This window comes from Aulostomus chinensis, chromosome 6 (genome assembly GCF_037954235.1).
Source record: "Aulostomus chinensis isolate RoL2024-O1b breed Wild chromosome 6, RoL_Achi_v1.0, whole genome shotgun sequence".
NCBI classification, from domain to species: Eukaryota; Metazoa; Chordata; class Actinopteri; order Syngnathiformes; family Aulostomidae; genus Aulostomus; species Aulostomus chinensis.
In genome coordinates, this window is record NC_141325.1 from 20720041 (window position 1) to 20743942 (window position 23902).

Below are 23902 nucleotides of genomic sequence, written 5' to 3' on the forward strand. Positions count from 1 at the left end.
ACTATTTTTTGCATGAATTAAATTTGATGAAAAGATACAAGAAGACAGCAAAAATATTGACAGGTTTATGACTGAGTTGAAGTTAAATAGTGCAGCAAAAGGGGGGCGGTATCCCTTGGAGGTAGTGTGGCTGAGTACACTCAATAATGGCCTAGAGGTTGACTGATGAACCTCAAGAGGGTTAGGGAGTACGTACCCATATAGGACATTCCAAGAAGGCAAGGCAATTTTATTTGTAGAGCCCGTTTTCACAAACAGTTTGTCTCAAAGGGCTTCAGATGGCATCATAACAACATCCTCTGCCCTTAGACCCTCACAACGACTGAAAACCCTTTTAACAGGGAAAAATCTGAGAAACCTCAGGGTGAGCAACAGAGGAGGGATCCCTCACCCAGGACGGACAGACGTGAAGTAGATGTTGTTACAGACAAGAAGACAGTTTACAATACAAAATTTGGGAAACATGGAAATGTTAATAACAGTTGAAGAAGGAAGCTTCTGGAAGGGGAGGCAGGGAGAGCAAGCCAGCTCGATGGGGGACTGGATGGCAGACTAGTTCATGGAAGGGGAGCGCAGGCCGGTGTAATAGTAGGGAATAAAAGGGGAGGGCGATGCAGGCGGCCATTGGAGCTCTGGTGGATCTGTGGAAACACAGAGAGACTGCGAGACACCAAGGCCAAACTACAAAGTGCAACAAGTAATGGTAATGACAGTTCCAAAAATGTGCGGGGAGGAGAGGAGGAGAGAGGGGGAGAGAGGAGAGGAGAAGAGAGGAGAGGAGGGAAGGGCTCCATGTAACCTGATGTGTCCCCCAGCAGTCTAAGCCTATAGCAGCATAGCTTTAAATGGTTCAGAGCTACCTGAACCAGTCCTAACTGAAGGCTCTGTCATAAAGGAAAGTCTTGAGCCTGGACTTAAACGTAGTTAAAATGTCTGCCTCTCTGACCCATGGAGAGAGCTGGTTCCATAGTAGAGGAGCCCGGTAACTAAAGGCTCTACCTCCCAGTTTGTTTTTAGAGATACTGGGAATCACTAAAAGACCTGCATTCTGGGAGCGGAGTGCTCTGGTGGGACAGTAGGGACTAATGAGTTCTTTCAAATAGGATGGAGCTTTATCATTGAGAGCCTTATAAGTCAGCAGAAGGATTTTGAAGTCGATTCTAGATCCTACAGGAAGCCAGTGGAGAGAAGCTAAAGTGCAGAGATGTGCTCTCTCTTCTTAACTCCCGTCAAAACCCTCGCTGCAGCGTTCTGGACCAGCTGGAGACTCTTTAGAGAGTATTTAGGACATCCTGACAAGAGAGAGTTGCAGTAGTCCAGCCTAGAAGTGACAAATGCATGCACCAGTTTCTCAGCATCACTCTGGGAAAGGATATTCCTAATCTTAGCGATACTTCGCAGATGGAAGAAGGCGGTCCTAGTCACATGCTTTATGTGGGAGCTGAAGGAAAGGTCCTGGTGAAAAATGACCCCAAGGTTCCTTGCAGTTGTACTCGGGGTCAAGGTGATGCCATCTAGACTAGCGATCTGATTAGAGAGTGTGTCCCTGAGGTGTTTAGGTCCAAACACGATGACCTCAGTTTTATCTGAATTTAGCATTAAGAAGTTAGAAGACATCCAGGATTTAATGTCTTTTAGGCAGTCTTGCAGATTAGTAAACTGGCTTGTGTCGTCTGGCTCCATCGACAAGTAAAGCTGTGTGTCGTCCGCATAACAGTGGAAGTTGATCGAGTACTTCCGGATTATGTCACCTAATGGGAGCATGTAAAGAGTGAAGAGAATCGGTCCTAAAACTGAACCCTGCGGTACACCATATGTAACTCTGCTGTACTCTGAATAGTCATTATTAACATGAACAAACTGAAACCTATCTGATAAGTATGACTTAAACCATTTTAGGGCAGGTCCTTTAATCCCAATTTCATGGTCTAGTCTCTGAAGTAGGATGCTGTGGTCGATGGTTTCAAATGCAGCACTGAGGTCCAAAAGGACAAGTACAGAGACAAGACCTCTGTCTGAAGCTACGAGAAGATCATTAGAGACTCTGACAAGTGCTGTTTCAGTGCTATGGTGTTCTCTGAATCCAGACTGGAAGGCTTCAAAGAGCTCGTTGCTGTGCAGATGTTCATGTAACTGCTCCAGGACAACCTTCTCAAGGATCTTGGAGATGTAGGGGAGGTTGGATATAGGCCTATAGTTGGCTAACACATCTGGGTCAAGAGAAGGTTTTTTAAGAAAAGGGTTGATGACAGCCACCTTAAAGGCCTGTGGCACATAACCTGTGACTAAGGAAAGATTAATTTGATTTAATATGGACGTGTTGACTCGAGGGAAGGCATCCTTAAGTAGTCCTGTCGGAATGGGATCCAGCAGACAAGTGGCTGACTTGGAGTAAGTGACTGCAGAAGTTAATTCTGACGGGTCGATGGGGGAGATGCTGTCCAAGTATGCACCAAGTCTGGGAGGTGCTTCTATGGTCTAAGTCAAGCAAACATGCCTACAAGGTGGCAGGGATCATTCAGTGGTTAATACTACCCCTGGCCTCATATTCATCAGTGAAGTTTGACAAGGTTGTTTCACCAATGATCCCAGAGCGCAGAAAAGATTCAAGAGCAGAAGTTTCACGAGAGATCAGAAGCAGCCTAAGTGCAGGGGCAAGAGTTGAAACATGAAAACAGGAACATTGGGACTTCCGGTGAGTGGCGCTAGAGATGGCAGCTTAAATCTGCGCTCCTGCCAGTCGAGGACAAATTATACCCCACAAACAGGAAGAAACTGAATTCAGAGCTAAATAAATCGTGTGATGAGTGGGGAAACTAGACGCAGTAAACGACAGACACGAAAAGTCCGAAACAAAGCACAAGAGGAGCTCATTATGGAGGAGAAGTCAGTTGACGAAGAGATGCTTGGAGCTAACACCGTGTCACTGCACGAGGAGCTAACTAGCATAACAAAATTAAATGAAAACGACCTAACCACTTTTAAGGAGGAATTCAAAGCCAACTTCAGACAAGAGTTCAACGTCTTCAAGGAACAAATAGACAGCAAATTGTTGGCAAATAGCAAGGAGCTAATAGCTGGAGAACCGGATTCAAGGATCCTTCCACTGGCAGAAAGTCAGAAGATAAGCAGAGCAGAGCGATGCAAGACAGAGGGCATGAGTGAAGCTCCAGGAGTTTCGGAGATAAAACAGTGAACTAGGAAAAACGGGAGGTAGATGTAAGTTGGACATTTAATGAACATGACATGACCAAAAAAAACAAGAAACATAAACAAAGAGTAACAATATGCTGTCAATAAGATATGATCTTGTTTATAAGCACTTTATAAAGCTGTGACCTTATTCATTTTTCCTTAATTTTATTTTTTCTTGATTTTACCAACTGGATAGGTCACAGGACAATTTTATTTGATTAAATTTTATCTGAATACAGCAACTTGATGCAAAGCTGCAGTCTACCTCCCAATACAAACTGTAGTACTTGAAAAACATGACTGGCAGGAAAATATAATGATTTAAGTTGGACTTAATAAGAAGGAAAGGAGGACTCATGGAAGAGTCAGCATCTTCCTCTTCTGAGGGGCCCTCCCTTGCTGGGAGGTCTTTCCCCTCTCCTACCAACGGGACATTGGGACCAGAAGAAGGACCCACATGGTATCGGAAGTACGTTCTTGGTTTTGATGTTAGTGTTCTTATAGTTCAATATGTTGTTAGTGTCAGAAGCACAAAGAAATGTAAAAGTGATGGGAAAGAAGCAAACTAACCATCTGAAAATAGCCTCTCTTAACGTGAACAGGTTGAATAACCCGATAAAAAGGTTTAAGGTTCTTACAAAGTTTAAAAAAGAGAAAACACAGATCATCTATCTGCAAGAGACTCACCTTTCTCCACAGGAACATCAGAAACTAAAGAACCTGGGATTTAGAAATACATTTTATAGCTCATTTAGAAGGGCTAGTAAAAGGGGGTTGCAATTTTAATCTCCAACAAGATAAGATTTGAGAGCCTGAAAGAAATAAAGGATAAAGAAGGCAGATACATTATGGTAAAGGGGAGACTGGAAGACCAAATGGTCACATTCATCAATGTATACGTGCCACCAGAATCTGATAAACATTTTTACAAAACTCTGTTTGACATTATCGCCCTTGAAACTGAGAGAATACTGATCTGCGGAGGGGATTGGAACCTGGTATTGAATCATAACTTGGACACAACTAGTACCAAAAAAAATAGTAAAATACAATTGGCTCGCGATATAAATACATTAACAGAATTAGGAATAATAGATGTTTGGAGAGAAACTCACCCATTAAAGAGATTATACATACTATTCCGCTCCCCATCTGGTATACACACGAATTGATTATTTTTTTATGAGCTCTGAGGATAGATTTAGGGTTGTAGAATGTAAGATAGAGGTAGCAGACCTGTCAGATCATTGTACTCTATATCTGAAATTAAATCTAAATAGAAGACAAAAGAATACAACCTGGCGACTAAACCTTGACCTATTAAACAACACAACGCTGGTAGAAGCATTAAAGAGAGACATAAATGCATACAGAAAAGAGAATGATAATGGAGAGGTAGATCCCACTATTTTGTGGGATGCAATAAAAGCCGTAATGAGGGGCAAACTAATATCCTACGCCTCTTATATTTAAAAAAGTATGGCTAAGGACTTCCAAGAAAAAATTGAAGAGCTTAGAACAACAACATAAAAACACAAGTGACCCAGATACATACAGACAAATTAAAGAAGCCAAGAGAAAAATTGATGAAATATTAGGGAAAGAAGTAGAAAAGAAACTTAGATTTCTAAAACAAACTTATTATGAAGGAGGGCCAAAAGCAACTAAATCATTAGCCAGGCGCTTCAGAAATAAACAACAACTTAACACAATTCATAGAATTAGAGAGCCAACAACAAATTCATTAGTACTTAAACCAGAGGAGATTAAAAATTCATTTGAAGAATACTATTAAAAACCTTTACTCTCAACCTGACGCTGCAGATGATGAGACAGTAAAAACATTTTTAAATTCATTGGACCTTCCAACAATAGGGGAATCACAAAATGCTTTAATATGTTCACAGATTACAGAAAAAGAATTAGAAAACGCCATTAAGAAACTGAAATCAAATAAAGCCCCAGGAAGCGACGGCTTTCCAATTGAATGGTATAGAACTTTTAGAAAGGAACTAAATCCACTATGATTAGGATCATTGAATCAGACAATAAAAAAGGCACACTTCCCCCCTCATGGAAAGAGGCCATTATCACTGTTATCCCCAAGGAAGGTAAAAACAAGGAATACTGTAAAAATTATAGACCAATATCGATACTAAATTGTGATTACAAGATATATACGTCGATTTTAGCCAACAGATTTGAAACCGTCACAACAGAGCTAATAAGTGAAGATCAATCTGGCGTCATTAAAGGGCGACAGACCCAGGACAATATAAGACGGACATTGCATATGATAGAAGAAATACAAAGAAAAGGAGAAAGTGCCATATTAATAAGTTTAGATGCTGAAAAAGCCTTTGATAGCGTTAGCTGGAGATTCTTGTATCTTTGCTTGGAGAAATTTGGCTTCAAACCGGAGTCTGTTTCATGTGTTAGAACACTGTATCAGGACCCAATAGCAAGAATAAAAGTAAATGGCAGCCTTACTAAGTGGTTCAAGTTAGAAAGGTCCACGAGACAGGGGTGTTGTCTCTCCCCCACCCTATTCTCAATCTTTATTGAACCTCTAGCTCAAATAGTGAGGCAAAAAGAGGAAATAGAGGGAATAAATATAAGAGATGAAGTTAAATGTTGAAAAAACACAAATCTTGTCCATTAATTACTCCCCATCTACAGAAATTCAACAAAGATATAGTTTCAAATAGGACAAAAAATCCATCCATTACTTAGGAATAAAAATCCCCAAAAATCTATCTGAATTATATGAAACAAATTACAAACATTTAAATCAAGAAATCTTAAAGGACATGGAAAGATGGGAAGTTCTGATTTAGATTTTAGCTCAAGAATAGAAATTATCAAAATGAATGTGTTGCCAAGAATTTTGTATCTATTTCAGTGTTTGCCGGTGCCAATCCCTCCCTCACAATTTATAGAATAGGACAAAAAAAATTTCAAGATTTATTTGGAAGGGATGCAAACCAAGAATTAAATATACAACACTTCAAATATCTAAAGGGGGGGGGGGGATTGGCGCTACCAAACCTTAAAGAATATTACTGTGCTGCACAGCTCCACCTATTGATATGCTGGTGTGCAACAAACTGTGCCACAAGATGGAAGGAGATACAGAGTATGATTGCTAATAGAAATATCTTCAAACAAAAAGAAGGAAAGCTGGATCCAATCACGAAATTCACCTTGGTGATCTGGTACAAAGTAGTAAGGAAGTACAAATTGGAAAATGAGATAAAAGGTTTGAATTAGATGGCGTATGACACTAATTTCAAGCCAGGGACTCTGAACCAGAAATTTAAACAATGGGCAAATAGAGGCCTGAATATATTAGACACAGTAATTGAAAAAAGAGAAATAAAAAGCTTTCCTAAATTAAGAAGGGAATATGGATTAGAGCATCAAGATTTTCACGTGTTTACAAGTCAGAGATTATTTTAATAAAGAAATAAAGCCAGACCTCCCGGGTGAACCAAATAAAGTGATTGTGACTCTATGTAATGCGCACAAGAACAAATTTGGAAGAGTAATATCAGAATTGTACCAAGGTATGGTAGCAAATAGAAACACTTCAATTTTGTACATAAGAGATAAGTGGGAGAAAGAACTAAAGGAATTAATAACTGACGAGATATGGTATAATATATTTAAAACACAGCAAACAACTAGTTATTCCAGAATATGGAAAGAATTTTGCTGGGAAAACATTGTGAGATTTTTCATCACACCGAAAATGAAAAAGGGACGATCACCTGTTCAACAACTATGCTGGAGACTGTGTGGGGAACAGAATGTGGGTCACACACATGTTTTTTGGAATTGTACCAAAATTACAAGATACTGGAATGATGTGTGGAAAGAGATGAAAAAGATATTAGGCTATGAGCTGCCTAAAACATGCATTGCACGATACTTGGGAAATGTAACTCGAGAAAACATCCGAGACAGAGACTGGTATCTGATTAAGATTTTACTAGCGGCTTCCAAGACAGCCATCACAAGGAAATGGTACAAAGAAGACCCCCCTACTTGGAGGAACTGGATGGAGATCATCAATGAGATACACGTTATGGAGAGACTCACACATATTATAAAACTGCAACAATCATTATGCGAAAGCAGATGGGAAAAATGGACTGTCTACAAAAAAACAGCATAAAGACTGAAAGTAATTTCACTGACACTATGTTTTATATGTATTGTGTTGTTTAAATGAGAAAATCAATAAAATATAAGTTAAAAAAAGAAACATGAAAACAGGAAATCTGTGAAAAAAAAAATATCAGAATACAGGGATATAGTTTGAGTAGAAATAGAGCAAATCTAAGTACAAGCAGAGGCTATGTGAAAGTAAGGGCAGGGTTTTGAAGGAAAATATTGCAAAATCCAAGTGGAACATAACACAACATTGTTATAGCGATTTTTGTCAGGAATACAGTGGTGTGTTTTTTTAAGCTGTGGGAGTTTTAGTTTACATGTGAGAAGTGAGTGTTTGAGAGTATGTACCATGAGAGGGGACAGGTTCCCCATTGGTTTCCATTGTAAGGTGAAAAGTGTCTCCCCCAATTTGAGGGCTTATAAAATCCAAACTGTTTGCGCTATATAAAAACTTTGTTGTGCGCTGAAGAGTGAATTGGTCAACAATAAAAATAATTGATAATTATGGATATAATTATTGATTATGAAATAAATTACAAATTAATATTAAATATTAATTATTTAGGGCACCACCCTGATGAGCTAAGGGAAACTAAAATGCGACCAATCTTGGAAAAGTTATCAGTCTCAAACAGAGTTATCTACTAAAGAGTGAACATTCGGCAATATCAACTAAATAGGGATGACTCTGATCTTAGAAGGGTGAGATCCGAGCACTGGCTATCACCTAGACACGTGACCTCACTTTTGTACACAAAAGACACTACGACTTCTCTCTTATAATAAACGTATTTTTGAAACACAATGCATCAATCAATCAGCAACACATTGGTATAACGGTTCTATCTAGCCAAAAGATACAAAGTGATAATATGTGTGAGCGTGTGTGTGTGTGAGCGTGTGTATGAGTGAGGGAGTGTGTGTGTGTGTGTGTGTGTGTGTGTGTGTGTGTGTGTGTGTGAAGAAGAGAAGGAGGAGGGGAGGGAGGAAACTGGTTGCCTAGCAACCAGTTAGCGTCGGCAATGGAGGCTAACAGCTGAGGCTAGTTAGCACCATGGAGGCATAAAACGTGGAGCAGTCAGTTCGTAAGCCGAATGGCTTAGCGAAAAAGAGAGAGAGAGAGAGAGAGAGAGAGAGAGAGAGGAAAGACAGAAATAAACCCAAAAGTATGTTAACACACTTGTGCAGAATCAATAATGTGTAGCACCTTCTTGAAATGTTACAGTTATTAACACTAACATTTATAGATACCGTATAATGCTATGTAATAGTATCTGCTATTTACAGGACTTGCGTCACATAAACAGTACATTCATAGACATTATACAAACACAACTAAGCTATTTCTCTGCCCAGAAAATGCCTAGTTAGAGGACTCCTTACTTGGTCCTGTGGAGTGGTAAGGGATTCGATCTCCGTTGGTCCAGAGTGCGGGTCGTGCTCGGGTCGGAGGTTCACAGAAACAGCGGCGGGCAGCCTGCAAGGATCTGCTGGGGTTTACTGGTGGATGGGTGAACAAGCTTGGCCTTGCTTGATTCACCTGGGAACCAGTTCCCGCGGGTAGCGTGTCTCAACGGTGGCTTCTCTGGATGAGTGGACAGGGGGGGAGAGGTGTCCGCTTGCGGAGTTCTCGCCATAGCTGTACTGCCAGCTCGAGGTCCGAGAGGGCCAAGGAGAACAGAAGAGGTCGGATTTTTCTTGATTGGAACTTTTATATTGTCAGGCGAATAATGTCACTTCCTGTGGGGTGTACTGGCTCTCAGTCAATAGCAGCACGTCACGCGAACTTCCGGTCAAGCGGGGCGCGAGTTTGGGGGGGGGCGGGGTCAATGGCCAGAGAGATCCCCCTTTTTACAGCCCTTTGTTTTAAGAGCATGTGGTCACTCCTAATGCAGGCTTCAGATGGGGTAATAGGCCTCAACGGCCTAAAGTCCTTTCTTCAGATGGATTAATTGTCAAATCTCTGAATTAATCTCTTGTCCTGGTTGTATTGGCACAACATTCCCCCCATTGCACAGGAGGGTATGGGGCAGACCGCAGTCTTCTGGGCAACCCAATAGCCAACAGTCCAGAGCTTGTTCTTGAGATTTGGCAGTCCATGGGTTTCTGGGGTGAGTGAGATTTAACAGTCCAATCCACACCCTGGGGATTGAAGGGGTGTGTACAGTCCATATAGTTTATACAGTTCATAGCTGGAGGCTAGCAAGCTAGGCATTCCTGGGCAGAGCTAGACATCTCTGGGCAGAGAACTATGAACAAATAACTAATATAGAAACAAGTCAAACATGGATACAATACATTAAGGCACTTGCATGAGGCACTAACCATTGTGCATTCCTTGCTACCTTTGGATTATTATATATATATATCTATATATATATATAGATATATATATAGATAGATAGATAGATAGATAGATAGATAGATAGATAGATAGATAGATAGATAGAAACCACTATGACACTCATTGGATACCTGAGTAGAGTGAGTGCAAAGAGGTAGAGAGAGGAAGGACAGAGGTTAGAGGCTATGTTATCTCATTCCAGAGAAGGGTTTCGGACTTCGATGCGAAGTGTGGAATGGACCTGATGGAGACATCCAGTAGGGCCTGGAGTTTCTTAATGTATTTGTCCATGACATACGCCCTGATGGCCATGATGACCCAACCACTGAGGAGGAGACTGATGATAACCCAACTACCGATAGGTTCCAAGGAAGATCGTCTATTGGGATGAGTGTGGAATGCGGTGGTGACGCCAGTGACCGAACTTCACCGGCTTGGTGCCTTAAAAGAGCCGTTGCTCTTGAAGGGCACCATCGATGGTGAGGTTGTGACCTCTGAACGCATCCATGATCTCAACCTCAGAACGATATCTGTCAGGATTGAGATGATGGAGGATCATATCGCTGATGTGTACGGTGGCTCCCTGAGGAACCGTCAGAAACACTGTTTGCTTGGGTAGGGTCAACCTGGTGGCTGTGTCATGGTGTTCGAAAGAAATTGACAATGAGGACGTAGGCGTATTAACAAGCTGTCGATTTCCCGCTTTTCCTACGTTCGTCTCCTGGTAGGAGAGTATTGGTAGGTTGAGCATAAATCCTATTTCTAGATTCTGGGGATCTACAAAAATAGGGATCGCGCTGACCAGGTTATATGCCAGGTGGAGTTGGGAGGATTGTACCACAGTGGTCGTAGCGGATCGGAGAATTTTCTCTACCAATCCTAAAGAGACCAGAAACGAGGAAATCATACCACCGCTCAGGCTAATTCCTCTGCGAAGGTCCTGCAGTAAGTGTCTGACTATCTGCAGACAGGTGATGTCCTCCTTGACGACCTGCAATAACGTCGATAAGGCATGCAATTTGTTAATGAGGAGTGTTGAGTTCAAATTTTTGGTTACTATAGTACTCTGCAGGGTTTCGCCAATTCCTTGCAGTTGCTGTTGTTGTTGAAATCCCTGTTGGGTCCCTGGCATCTTGAGAAATGAGTCTAAGATCTCCTGAATTGACTCATACGCTGCCAAAGGAATCTTGTTCTGTCGTACAAAGGTGGGTGGAATAGTCAGGTTGACTTTGCAAGTTATTTGACACACCTGTGGTATGGTCTGTGGCAGTCGATGCTCAGCAAGCGGCGCTATGGGGTCGGTGACTGTGCCCAAACGAGTCCCTGTCTGCAGACAATGAGGGGGGCCAACCGGTCCAGGAGATCCTGGCCGATAAGAAGCGGTTCGGTGTCAGATGTGCAGACATAAATGGGATGTACCAGGTTCATGGCCTGGAAAGCAATGTCGATCCATACCCGCTGTGTGATACGTGATCTATCCTGCGTGTAGCTGGTGATATTCACGTTGCAGGGTTGGATCTGGAGAGGTTTCCCAAGGTGACGTGTCTTATTGAAGAGCTCTGCACACATGCTAACGCTCATCAGGCTAATCTCAGAACCTGTATCTAGCAGGGCGGGAGAGTTGATACAACTACCGGGGTATAGATGCCTCGAGCGTTGCCCTGATGGGCAAGGCTGCCGAGGAATGTCATGGACGGTGGGTTAGGTATGTCAGGTGCTTTGATGTCAGGCAGGGAGCTTTGCTCCTCCCCCAACCCTACAAATTAAACTTTGGCAGTGGCAGGGGAAGACTCCTGGCTTTGTCTGGACGATAGGGCTTTGGGGTCCGGCTCCTCCTGAGACCTCAGTGGGTCCGGTGGGCACGAAGGATCCCCATATTGTCTCATCGCCTTTGAGATGCACCTCATAATTAAAGCCTCCATGTCTGATCCTTCCCTGCTTTGAGCTGGATTCACCGGAGCTTTATTATTAGACCTATCTTCATGCTCCTTAGCCTTAGGTTGGGTTCTTTCCTTCGGGCGTGGGTGATTTGGCCACCTGGGCTTGCTTGATTCTGTCGGAGGCAGGCGGGCCCCGCCCCCTTGGGTTGACCGTCTACTCTGCTGGCGAGGTTGCCGGCGCCCTTGGGCCTCGGTCTTTGCAGCTGGGTGAGCCTGCGGTATCTCGTCACCTTCAAGGACCAGGTCGTCATAGTTTGAGGCCTGGATCCCCAAGATGCGTGGGTTATTCTCAAACCTCCAATGGGTGGGGTTTCGCGTTTCCCACTCCATCTGTGCATACTTTTTAGCTTGCACAGTGGTGAAGTTGCCTGTCCTGCTATGTATAGACACATCGCATCGTATGCTGTCATGCAGGTTGAAAAGGAAGAGGGACTTGAACCCCGGGTCTTCTTCTTCCAGCCCTATTTGATAACGGCCTTGGAAGTAAGCAGCCCTCAGGTGGTTGAAGAATGCCCGTGGTGACTCCTCTCTATTCTGCTTCATGGCGAAAGCGTTGAGAGCGGCTGACGTCTGTTCTGCGTACAGGCAATACTCTTCCCGCAATGCGGAACACAACCTTGGATAGCTTGCGCGTATATCTGGGGCAAGGTTGCTAATAAAGTCCCTCACCTGTCTTGTTGTGGTTCTCCACACAAGCCTGATCTTCTCATGGGCAGAGGCCTGGGGGACGCTCCTCAAGCAGAAATCAACCTCCCAAAGGTAAGCATCGATGTCCGCTCCATGTGTGTCGGGATCAAACGGTCGATGTCCTTGGCGAGGCTTTCAAGCTGACAGGTGTGCAGTCCGCTCATCGACTCTGCCCACGGATCAGCAAGATACAGGTCATTATGAGGGTGGAAGGAGGGGGAGATTTCCCCCCATCCATATGTTGGGGTGGACTTGTACCACTCTCGGGGGCGCGGCATCTGGCCCAAGCCCCCTGTGCGTGGGTACCCCCCATAGCCTAAATGTCCCACCCCTTGGTCCGGAAGGGAAAAGGGGTGACGGAAAAGGAAGGATTGGGATGCTCCGGAGCAAGGCGGAGCACCGAAAGTGGTGCAGGCGCCTGGTTGGCGGAGACGAACCTGGGAGTGGGGCGGTTGTGGAACAGGGCATATTCCTCTGCCTCGCCGTCCTCGCTGGGTTCTCTTGCCTGCACATCTACTTCTGGACCAGAGGAATCTGGCCCGGCCTGGTTACTTACTTCTGGATCATTTGTCGCCTGCAGGTGTGCAACCTGCTCTTGCAGCTCTTCCACTTACAAGTGTTTCCTTGTGCTGAGGCTAGTTAGCCACTAGTTAGCACCGTGGAGGTAAACATGGAGCAGTCAGTTAGTAAGCCGAACAGCTTAGCGAAAGAGAGAGAGAGATAGAGAGAGAGGAAAGACAGAAGTAAACACAAAAGTGTGTTAACACACTTGTGCAGAATCAATAACGTGTAGCACCTTCTTGAAATGTTACAGTTATTAACACTAACATTTATAGATACTGTATAATGCTATGTAATAATATCTGCTATTTACAGGACTTCCGTCACATATACAGTACATTTATAGACATTATACAAACACAACTAAGCTATTTCTCTGCCCAGAAAATGCCTAGTTAGAGGACTCCTTACTTGGTCCGGTGGAGCGGTAAGGGATTCGATCTCCGTTGGTCCAGAGTGCGGGTCATGCTCGGTTCGGAGGTTCGCAGAAACTGCTGGGATTTACTGGTGGATATTTGAACAAGCTCGGCCTAGCTTTATTCACCAGGGGACCAGTTCACGCGGGTAGCATGTCTCAATGGTGGCTTCTCTGGATGAGTGGACAGGTGGGGAGAGGTGTCCGCTTGCGGAGTTCACGCCATTGCTGTACTGCCAGCTCGAGGTCTGAGAGGGCCGAGGAGAACCGAAGAGGTCGGATTTGTCAGGCAAGTGATGTCAGTTCCTGTGGGACATACTGGCTCTCAGCCAATAGCAGCCCGTCACGCGAACTTCCGGTCAAGCGGGGCACGAGTTTTTTTGGGGGGGGGGTCAATGGCCAGAGTGATCCCCCTTTTTACGACCCTTTGTTTTAAGAGCATGTGGTCACTCCTAATGCAGGCTTAAGAAAGGGGTGTTAGGCCTCAAAGGCCTAAGTCCTTTCTTCAGATGGATTAATTGTCAAATCTCTGAATCAATCTCTTGCCCTGGTTGTGTTGGCACAACAACTTTTAACAACTTTTGATCAGCAGAGTTTGGAGAGTCATGTATTAAGATTTGAAAGCGATACCATTAATGACCTAGGAGGAGATAGCATTTGTGCGGGGTGCAAAATTGTCCAAATTTGGACATTCGTGTCCAAATTGTGGACGTCCTGTTGGAGTTAGGTCAGGGGTGTCAGTGTATGATTTGACTGTCTTGATGAGAAGAATAAAATGGTGTTGGTCCCGTGTCTGTTGGACATTCCTACAGGCTGTAGTGGGGTTTTTTTTGTGTGTATCTAAGTGGCGGTATTGATTAGAGCGCTGTTTTTTTGTTTTTTGTTTTTTTAAATATCAAATTTTTCGCAGCAGCGTGTTTAGGGGGTTAAATTAAGCTTTGAAGTGGCAAGTGCGTTGAGCAAACACAATAGGGTCTTTGCCCCGGAGTACCTCTGGGCTCAGGCCCTAAAAATGAAAACAAAAGATTCTATAGCGCGACCTAAGGAGACAAAAATGCATTTCTGCTCATAAATGCCCCTAGGAATGTCGTACACACATGGGACCAACACCAATTTATTCATCTCATCAAGACCCACAAATAATATACTGAAACCTCTAACCTAAAACCAACAGGAAATCCAAAAAATGGACAAAACCATCAAAATGAGGATGTTTACACACCCCGAACAAACCCTATCTCCTCCTAGGGCGTTAATGGTATGGCTTCCAAAATTTAATACATGACTCAGGACACTTTAAGGATCAAAAGTTATTAAAAAGTTTTAACATAACTTACACAGCTTGGATTTTATAAGCCCTCAAAGTCGGGACACTTTTTTCACATACAATGGAAACCAATAGGGAGGCTGTCTCCCCTCATGGTACATACTCTCAAACACAGGCTTGTCACGTCTAAACTATTACTCCCAAACCTTCAAAAATCACAACATTGAATTCCTGACAAAAATTCCAACTGAAATATGATACTACATTCCACATTTGCGCAACATGTAGGGTATTAGGACACTTTTTCACATTAAAAAATCTCAAAAATTCCTCCTCTGCTCTCCACTCTGAAACAGATGGTAGAGAGCAGTAGGGGAGCGGCTGTTAAAGGCACAGCTCTCAGCTCTGCACTCAAATACTTTGCATCACACTGAGATTTCCATCTCCTAAACTAAAAGTCCCACCACTTTACAAAATACACTGTTGGATTCGGGACGACTCCTGCGACCCAGGCTCTGGCCCTAACAATGCTGCTTGCAGCTTTAATTTGGGCCTGAGCCCAGAGGTACTCCAGGGCGAAGACCCTATTATGTTTGCTCGGCAGACCAACACATTGGTAGTAAAACAGTAAAAACACACACTAAACAGTGTCCCAGCCCACCAGCCCCCCCCCCCCCCCCAAAAAAAAACCACATGAGGCAGCTCGGCCAAACGGCCCGGAGCCGGTTTTCACATACATACCCATTCAAAACCTGGTATTAAACTGTTCTTGCTGTTTATGAGCGCGCGCAATATGCGCTTAACGCGCGTAATGTAATTTCACCCCCTCAACATTCATGAAATTTGCTGAAATTCGGCACACTTGTCCGGTCTGCCAAAACATTACATATTCTACAAAAAATTACTCAAAAACTCAATAGCGCCACCTAGGGAGCCACAAAACTAAAAGGTAATTTGGAGTGCTACAACTCCTCCCACGAATGGCCACAAACATGGGACCAACACCGTTGGACTTGTCTCATTAAGACGAAAAATTCATATGCTCTGACCCCTCACCTATCTACAACTGAATGTCCACAATTTGGACAAAACTGTCAAAATGAGGACTTTTTTACTCCCAGAAAAAAATCTATCTCCTCCTAGGCCATTACTGGCAATTTCAGAACTGCAACGGAAAGCTGAACAGAGCAAACATACGTTCAAGAAGTGGATCACCTCTCCACAGTCAACTACAGTTGCTAGTTGTGTGGCAGCTCAGGAGATCGTAAAGAGAGGTAAGCCATTCACAGATGGGGAATACATCAAAGAAATGTTCATAAATTATCAGAGCATCTATTCTCCGACTTCAGAAACAAAGGGCAAATTGATCCGAAAATTAGAGAAATGCCTCTCTCTGCAAAGAAAAAATATAGGAAGGACTCAAATAGGCCTACATAGTTCACTTTTATTTATTTCAGAGTAGGCCCACACATGCACACTGCACTTCTGTTTGTTTTATTCAGTGGTTGTAACATTGTGTAAGTGTTTGTTAAAGGGAAAGTTTAAAATAATATTAAAACTTTTAAAAGTTTATAAGTTGTGTTGTGTTTTGCGGCTGCAGGCTGTTTTTCTTTGGAAAGAGGGGGCAAAATGGCTCTTTTGATAAAAAAGGTTGCAGACCCCTGGCCTAGGGATTTGCCAATTACACCGTTGGATTCGGGCAGGTGTTTGGCACCCGTTTGCGGCTGCGAGGGGGCTCAGGGCCTAACAATGCTGCTTGCAGCTTTAATATTTGTTTTCCTTTTCATTCAAGAATGTAGTTGTCCTCATTGTTTACAACAATAAAGCACTTCTTTGATTGAAATTTTATGTTTGTATTTGCATTGTAGTCTAAATAAGGGAAATATACAAATATTTGGGTTTTTTTCAAAACAATGAGCAATTTATTTTGTACTGACCCAACAATAACTGGTATGTCTGCATATTAAGGGAGAAAATAAAGAATATTTGTTTTTGCATTTCTGATTTTTGATTTTCGTTCATCTTTATTTTGTATTGTAAGTATTTTATATCGTGAGCCCTGTTTCGTTTTTCATATTGTTTCGTGAGTTCACTATTTCTTTGCACCCCTACTATTTAGTCATTAGGTCAACATTCGATCATTCAGCAATCATCATGCAACTTCTGGAGGCAATCGGTTACATTCACAGAAAAGAGGGTGAATACTTGTGCACTCTGCACTTTTAATTTTTTATTTGTAAAAAAAAACATAAAATCATGTATAATTTTCTTTTGACTTCACAATTGTGTTCAACTTTGTGTTGGTCTTTCACATAAAATTCTGATAAAATATATTTATGTTTGTGGTCCTTGTGACAAAATGTGAAAAAGTTCAAGGAGCCCAAGTACTTTTGCAAGCTACTGTATATTTTGTGTTGTTTTTTTTTCCAGTGATTCGAAAAAATTTGGATCTTTTTTTGGTGGGGGGGGGGGGGCTGTAAAGACCCCTGTTGCAAGTGAAGTTGCATGCAGTCAACATGGAGTCATAATCTCTCACTCTCTCTTTCTCTCTCGCTCCTTGTAGAGAAGACACCCTGTCTTGTAAAGTGCCATTCTTATTTCATTATGTATTCCTTCTGATAATTACATACATTTTACCACATCTCTCACACACCCACACACACTTCAACACACCCCACATGCAATTCATGCTTATGTGTTGACATTCACACTCCATGTTTTCCTTTCGTTGAACTTACTCTTTCAGTTAATAGTTTTTTAATAAATTGCTTATGTTTATCTTTCACACATATCCTTTACTCTGTTCTTGTTATGGCTGGGCGAGCCACACAGTATTTAAGTTTTCAAACACATACACACACACACACACACACACACACACACACACACACACACACAGAGTTATGTTACAAAAAAAATTATTACTTCATACTTCTATATTTTTCTTCATAAATTCACTTAACTTTATTGGTGTAAGTTGCTCAGTAATACTTCTAATAAACAAACATGGCAACTTGTGATCAACCCTTATCCATCTCAGGCTCAAAATATCAATTTCAGACCAATTTAATGAGTCAAAGCAGTCTTAAATTAAAACCTAACCTCATAGTGAAATTCTGAAGACAAAGTTGTATCTTAAATAGGTAATGACAGTTGAAAATAAAAACCCTGAGCACATTTGATTCCATCATTTTGACTTTTCCACATTGGCCCTAAATTGGATGGCATGTAGACAAATAATTACTCATAAAACAAGAACTGAATCAAACTTTAGGTGCAGCCTCATCAAGCCATGTATCATGAACTCATCCAATTCATCAACATTATTTTTTCAACCATCAGCTTCTTTACAAGTACACCAACAACAAACCAACAATTATCAGAGAGCTCCAGCCAACAATAGCCCTACATCTAACCCTCTCTTTCTATGATTCTTGAAAGTTGTTTCTAAAGAGTTGTGTGTCTTTATAAATAACAGTAACCTATTCAAGTTTACAGTCAGGTCTTATGGTTCAGCATAGCACAGAAACAGCGTTGATTATAAATGACCGTTTAGGTGAGACAGGTACAACTTCCACTGAAACTTTGGGTTAACCTCTACAGGATCACTGCTGAGTCCATCTTGATAAACTGTGCCATCGTGTAGTTTGCAAGCTGCACGGCTGCACAGCTGCACAGTGGAAAAATCTTCAGCATGCAGTGAAGATGGCCCAGTGCATTGCTGGGATGGAACACCCGAAACAGGCCACTGTCTGCAGACTGAGAAGGAAAACTCAGAGTACCTTTAAAGACAGCACACATTCCACTCTGCTTTATGTTTGAACCATTGCCATTTAGAAAAGGTTCAGATTGGTTAAATATTACTGCTGCTTTTGATAACAATTACCATCACATCCTACTATAACAACTGGAACATGTAATTGGCATTAAAGGAACCAGACTAGTTAGGCTAGTAATTAGGTTTAGTCCTAATTATAAAGGTCATGTTGTAATCATTATTGATGATTACTCCATTACCACTATAGTTAGCCATGGAGGTCCACAAGGGTCGGTTTGGACCAATATTGTTCACCTCCTTTAAATAATATTATCAATATTATAAGGAAACAGTAAATTTTCATTGATATGTGAATAATTGGCCAGATGTACTTGCTTCCAGAAGAAACCAATGAGCTAACTAAACTTAATACATGTCTTAAGGATATATAAACTTAGATGTCCAGCAATTTTCTGCCACAAAACTCAAACAAAATTTGTTCCTATTCTTGGCCAAACACACCTTAAAATACTTTATCTACTATGTTCACAACAGTGGATGGAATGACATTGGCTTCTGGCATCATTGAAAATCTTGGAGTCAATCTTTGATAAGGATTAACCTCAGGTTCCCTCATAAAAGAAATCTCAAGGACTGATTTCTTTCACCTTCATGACATTGCTAAAATCAGGCACATCCAGTCTCAAATAGATGCAGAAATATTAGTTCACACATTTGTTACTTCCAGGCTGGATTACTGCAACTTCCTGATATCAGGATTGCCCCAAAAAATGTTTCTAGAGACCCTCCAGGTGAGAGTAACTTCTTTTTTTTTTGTTAGATGTGTTAAGACTTAAATTGTTGTGGTAGAATTATGTATGTTTGTGTGGTTAACTAATAGTTTAGACCTGGACTGGCAATGCACAGCCATGGGTGAGGTGCATTTGGCAGTTACTAGGACTTTGTTAGTGTTTTGGTTAAAATTTTACCGGTTAATAAAACAGAAGATTTTTGTTCACCAACACAATTTTTTTTACGAAAAATTATAAAAAGTGCACTAACAACTTTGAATGCCTTTTCAGAAAGAGATAGATCAGTCTTTTCCTCCTGTGGAGAGATTTTTCATGTGTTCAAGAGGCTATTGGACATCTTCAATTTGTGTCTGCCGGTACAGTACTGTTGAGGCATCTTTTATCTGAACAAAAATTCCTGTAATTCCCAAAAAACTGCTGGCAGTATATTTTTTTTCACTGTTATACTGTAGTGGCATTGTTAAGATTCACAATGCATCATGCATACATCAATTCAGATAAGCTTGTATCTGTACAAAGCTAAGATTGGATTGCAGAACAATCTATATGAATACACTGTGATAAGACAAAAATTTTATTTTAGTAGGAGACAGACATACGTACACTTCCGCAGTCTTTGCAGTCGTCAAACCCCATTTTTTCACTGGACTTAATCATTTCCATGGAGAAGTTTTCAAACTCGGGCTTGACTGTCCTGAGCAGAGTGACAGTGTTCAGGGAAGCGAAGGCTTGTCTTGCATCACTGTCATATTTGTCACCTCTCTTCCATGAGCCATTGCCTAGAATATCATTTAAGAGGCACAGAATAAGGGATGTTTTTCACACATATCACGCACAGACATAGAGACGGATAGACTTCAAGCACTACTAGATGCTCAAAAGAAGAGTTTAGCCAACATGAAATGAGTTAATAACATAAAACATAAAGCTTGGGTTTGGTTAAAATGCCGTTCAGAATAATACTACGGCAAAAAATTTATATATATATACCAAAACTTGTTATAAACTATGAACAATAATAATAATATAGCATGCTTTCCCGCACTGCTGTATTTTAGTGTATGTAGTGCCATTTCACTATGTAATAGAACTGCTGAAAAATCAAGATGTAAAACCCACATGATATACTTTAAGTATGAAAATATACAAATTAAATTTGGTCAAACTTTAATGAATGAATGTAATGTGTTGAGGTGTTCTAACCATCAAAATTGTTGAAGAAGAACCCACTTCAAGCCAGAAACTGCAAATTGGCACAGGTAAAAACAAACTGAAATGACAACGATGGCAGAACTTAATTTCCCTCCACCAGATGAAAAGCTGAAATTGACCACATTTACTTTACATTTAATTTTTTTCCACCCAATCAGGCCTTTTGTTACCTAGCACTAGGTTTCACATCTTGAGGTTTCAGACATTGTAATCTTCTGCATTTTTTGCTGAATAGCCACTTATTATTGAGGATAAAGTCCTTTGAATGGATGAAAAAGTATGACACTTTACTTAGCTCCTACAATTAAACATTAGAATGCAGTTTGACTGGTTATAGATGCATCAATATGTCTCTCACTTAACACCTACAATCATAACTACTGTTTATGGTTGAGTGATTATAGATGTGGCTTATAGTGTATTATAAGTATCAACAAAGAATTATAACTGTTAATATAATGCATCTAAATAGATTATATGTGTTTACATGTGTATTCATAATGCACTAGAATGTCCTTATAATTTACCATAGATTATACGTCTTTACATGTGTAGTCATAATGCACAATGAATGTCCTCATAATTTACCATAGATGTAGTACTCAGAATGTGTTACCCAAGTGATTTATTGTGTTTTTCTGTTCAAGCAGTACGAAGGTAAGACTCCACATTTTGTTGAACATAGTATCAACTCAGTTATCAAATTTTGAGAAACCAATATGTCAATGCTAGAAATGATTCCTGCTTTTGCCTGTTTTGTATAGCATGACATTTATTATTGCAGAATCCATTTGCAGAGAGAATATCATATCATGTACAAAGTATAGTGATAGTATTGTTTTGTAAGTTACCCTGTGATTCCAAAATGTAATAATTTTAAGACTGGGCAATGCAGAAGTAATATCTTTGCCTTTGCAGAAGTTAGTAACCCTTTTATTTCAAGAATCCAACAGTATATGATCGGGGAGGTCAATGAGCAGATAAACTAACCGGCTGTCCAAGAGTGAACGTAATGCAAGGACTGTTCAGATCCAAGAGTGAATGTAATGCAAGGACTGGTCAGTGATCAACAGAATGGTATAATGTATATATATATATGAATGGTATAATACTTTTGTTATGTTTGCACAGATTCCAAAACCTGTAGTTCCTCCACAATGTAATAATAATACTGCTATTAATAATAATAAATACTAAATGTACATACATTTGTGACACACTTTACATTTGAAACCAAATCTCAAAGTGCTGCAGAGTTGACAAGCCCACAGACGCACACACACACCGACAACAAAAACCACAGAGCTACAGAACCATTTCTGAGAAACCAATGATGTTCTGCTCAGTAAAATAGGCATGGACAATGAAAAGGTTTAGGTTAACTGGTTTATTATTATTATGAATAAATAAATACTACATTGCACTCATTAAAAAATTTGATAAGGATCTCTTATTTAAAAACATAGTGACATGAAGACAAAAACAAACCACTAAAAAACAAGAAACCATCTGTACTGTATAGTCTATATTATAAATATACTATACCACTTGCTACATTATAAATGGGGACTACTTTGTGTTGTGGTGACCCATTGCATGCACTATAGGGCACGCATTGATCAGTATGTAGGTCTGTTATGTTCTGGATTCAGTTTTAGTCTGCATTTTATTTAGTTCATCTCTCCAGCGTCTTCATTGATACTATAGTTGTGTACATAGGCCACCATCATTTAATGTGGTCAGTGAAAGTGGAAGATACAGTCAAAATAACATTATTTTTCATAGCTCTAATAGCCATCCATCCATCCATTTTCTACCGCTTATCCTGTTAATGGTTGCGGGGGGGCTGGAGCCTATCCCAGCTGCCTTTGGCCAAGAGGCGGGGTACACCCTGCACCAGTCACCAGTCCATTGCAGGCCCAACACATACAGACAGACAACCATTCACTCTCACAGCCACACCTACAGTCACTTTAGAGTATCCTATTAACCAAGTCCCCTCTTGCGTGTCTTTGGACTGCGGCAGGAAGTTGGAGTACCTGGAGAGAACCCATGCAGGCACAGAGAGAACATGAAAAATCCACACAGAAAAACCCCAGGTTCGAGCCAACGTTCTTACTATGAGGTGACAGTGCTAACCACAGCACCACCGTGCCGCCCCAGCTCCAATATGAAAAGAGCATTTTGTGTGGCAAATTATGGGCCATTTTGGTTTTCTTGACTTTTAATTTCATTTCCTGAAGGGGGAACATTTAGTTTGGGATTTAATCTGTGAAAATTAGTAATAGTTCCTGATTGTATTTGATTTGAAGATTATTATTATATTATAGCTATATAAAATTTCTGAAGTCCTTTACTCAGTATGAAAGTGTTTACATATTTTCTAGCAAACTTTGATACGCGTATAAATTAGTTTGATGGATACCACACAGCTGGAAGATGGGTGAATGGATAGATGCATGGATGACACCTTTATCTGCTTTTCAAGGCTGGGGATGTCTGTGAAAGAAGAGGAAAAAATAATCATAATTTCACAAAACAGTCAAAGTGACAATTTGGGAAGCTAACTGTTATAAAATGTAACATTTATTCAAAGGTATGATCTATATTGTTCAGCATGTCAATTACATATAAAAACACTAGGCCACTTGCGACCATGCACAAGTTTATTTTCTTTAAGTTAAGTTTTTTAAGGTTGTCTGGGATTAGTAAAATGTACAAATAGCAAAGGGTGTTGGAAAGTAAAATTTAGAGCTGGTCCTCAAACTGTTGTACTGGTGGTCAAGAAAATTCACAGTAATTGCATTACCTTCACGATGATTAACAATCAAAAATAATGTTTGCTAGCTGAAGTGGGTTTCTCCCATGGATTTATAATAAGAATTAAGAGCCCTCATTGAACCATCGCATTCATGTTTTTTCCTCAATACATACATGGTAACTAACATGTTCTGCTTCCATGAGACCCAAACACTAAAACATTTATGGTGAGCAACCATTTCTTTACAATAAACTGTAATATTTAAAAGTAGGGATGGGATAGAAAACTGTTTCTTGTTGAGAACCGGTTCCCAGTGTTTCTATCAATATATAAATCAATAAAGCTGTCCATCTATCGTTCTGCTCTTGGGAGGATGACAAGTATGCTCCTTTAACACTGGATTCAAATCATATGCCACTCTTAGTCCTTCAGAAAAGCTCTAGACTTAACATTGAATACAAATTCAAAAAACAAAAACAAAACATTTTTTCTATTCCTAACCTAATATTAGATAGTCTACGCTTCCCCAATTTGTGAGTGTCTCTCCCAGTAGGTGAGGTAAAGATGCCTGAGGACAAAGATTAAGAGTAGTAAATTACAGCCTTGCTGAGGTTTTTCAATAGCTTAACAAAACTCAATGGTGGTGCAGTGGTTAGCACTGTCGCTTCACAGCAAGAAGGTTCCGGGTTGAGGCCCTGGCTCGAGCACGGGGTCTTCCTGTGTGGAGTTTGCATGCACTCCCTGTGCTTGAGTGGGTTCTCTCTGGGTACTCCGG

The 23902-nt window shown here is 41.0% G+C and overlaps 1 protein-coding gene across 2 annotated transcripts in view; it reads right to left on the reverse strand.

The window, feature by feature from the left end:
* npr3 (natriuretic peptide receptor 3) overlaps positions 1-23902 on the reverse strand; it is a 67040-nt gene that overhangs the window by 18516 nt on the left and 24622 nt on the right. Inside the window, exon 3 of one of the 2 annotated variants that reach the window (XM_086206976.1) lies at positions 19758-19933. In XM_086206976.1, the coding sequence (XP_086063102.1) occupies positions 19758-19933 (176 nt within the window). Of the gene's footprint in view, positions 1-19757; positions 19934-22791; positions 22866-23902 lie in introns of both variants that reach the window. The other variant, XM_086206977.1, reaches the window with a different exon arrangement.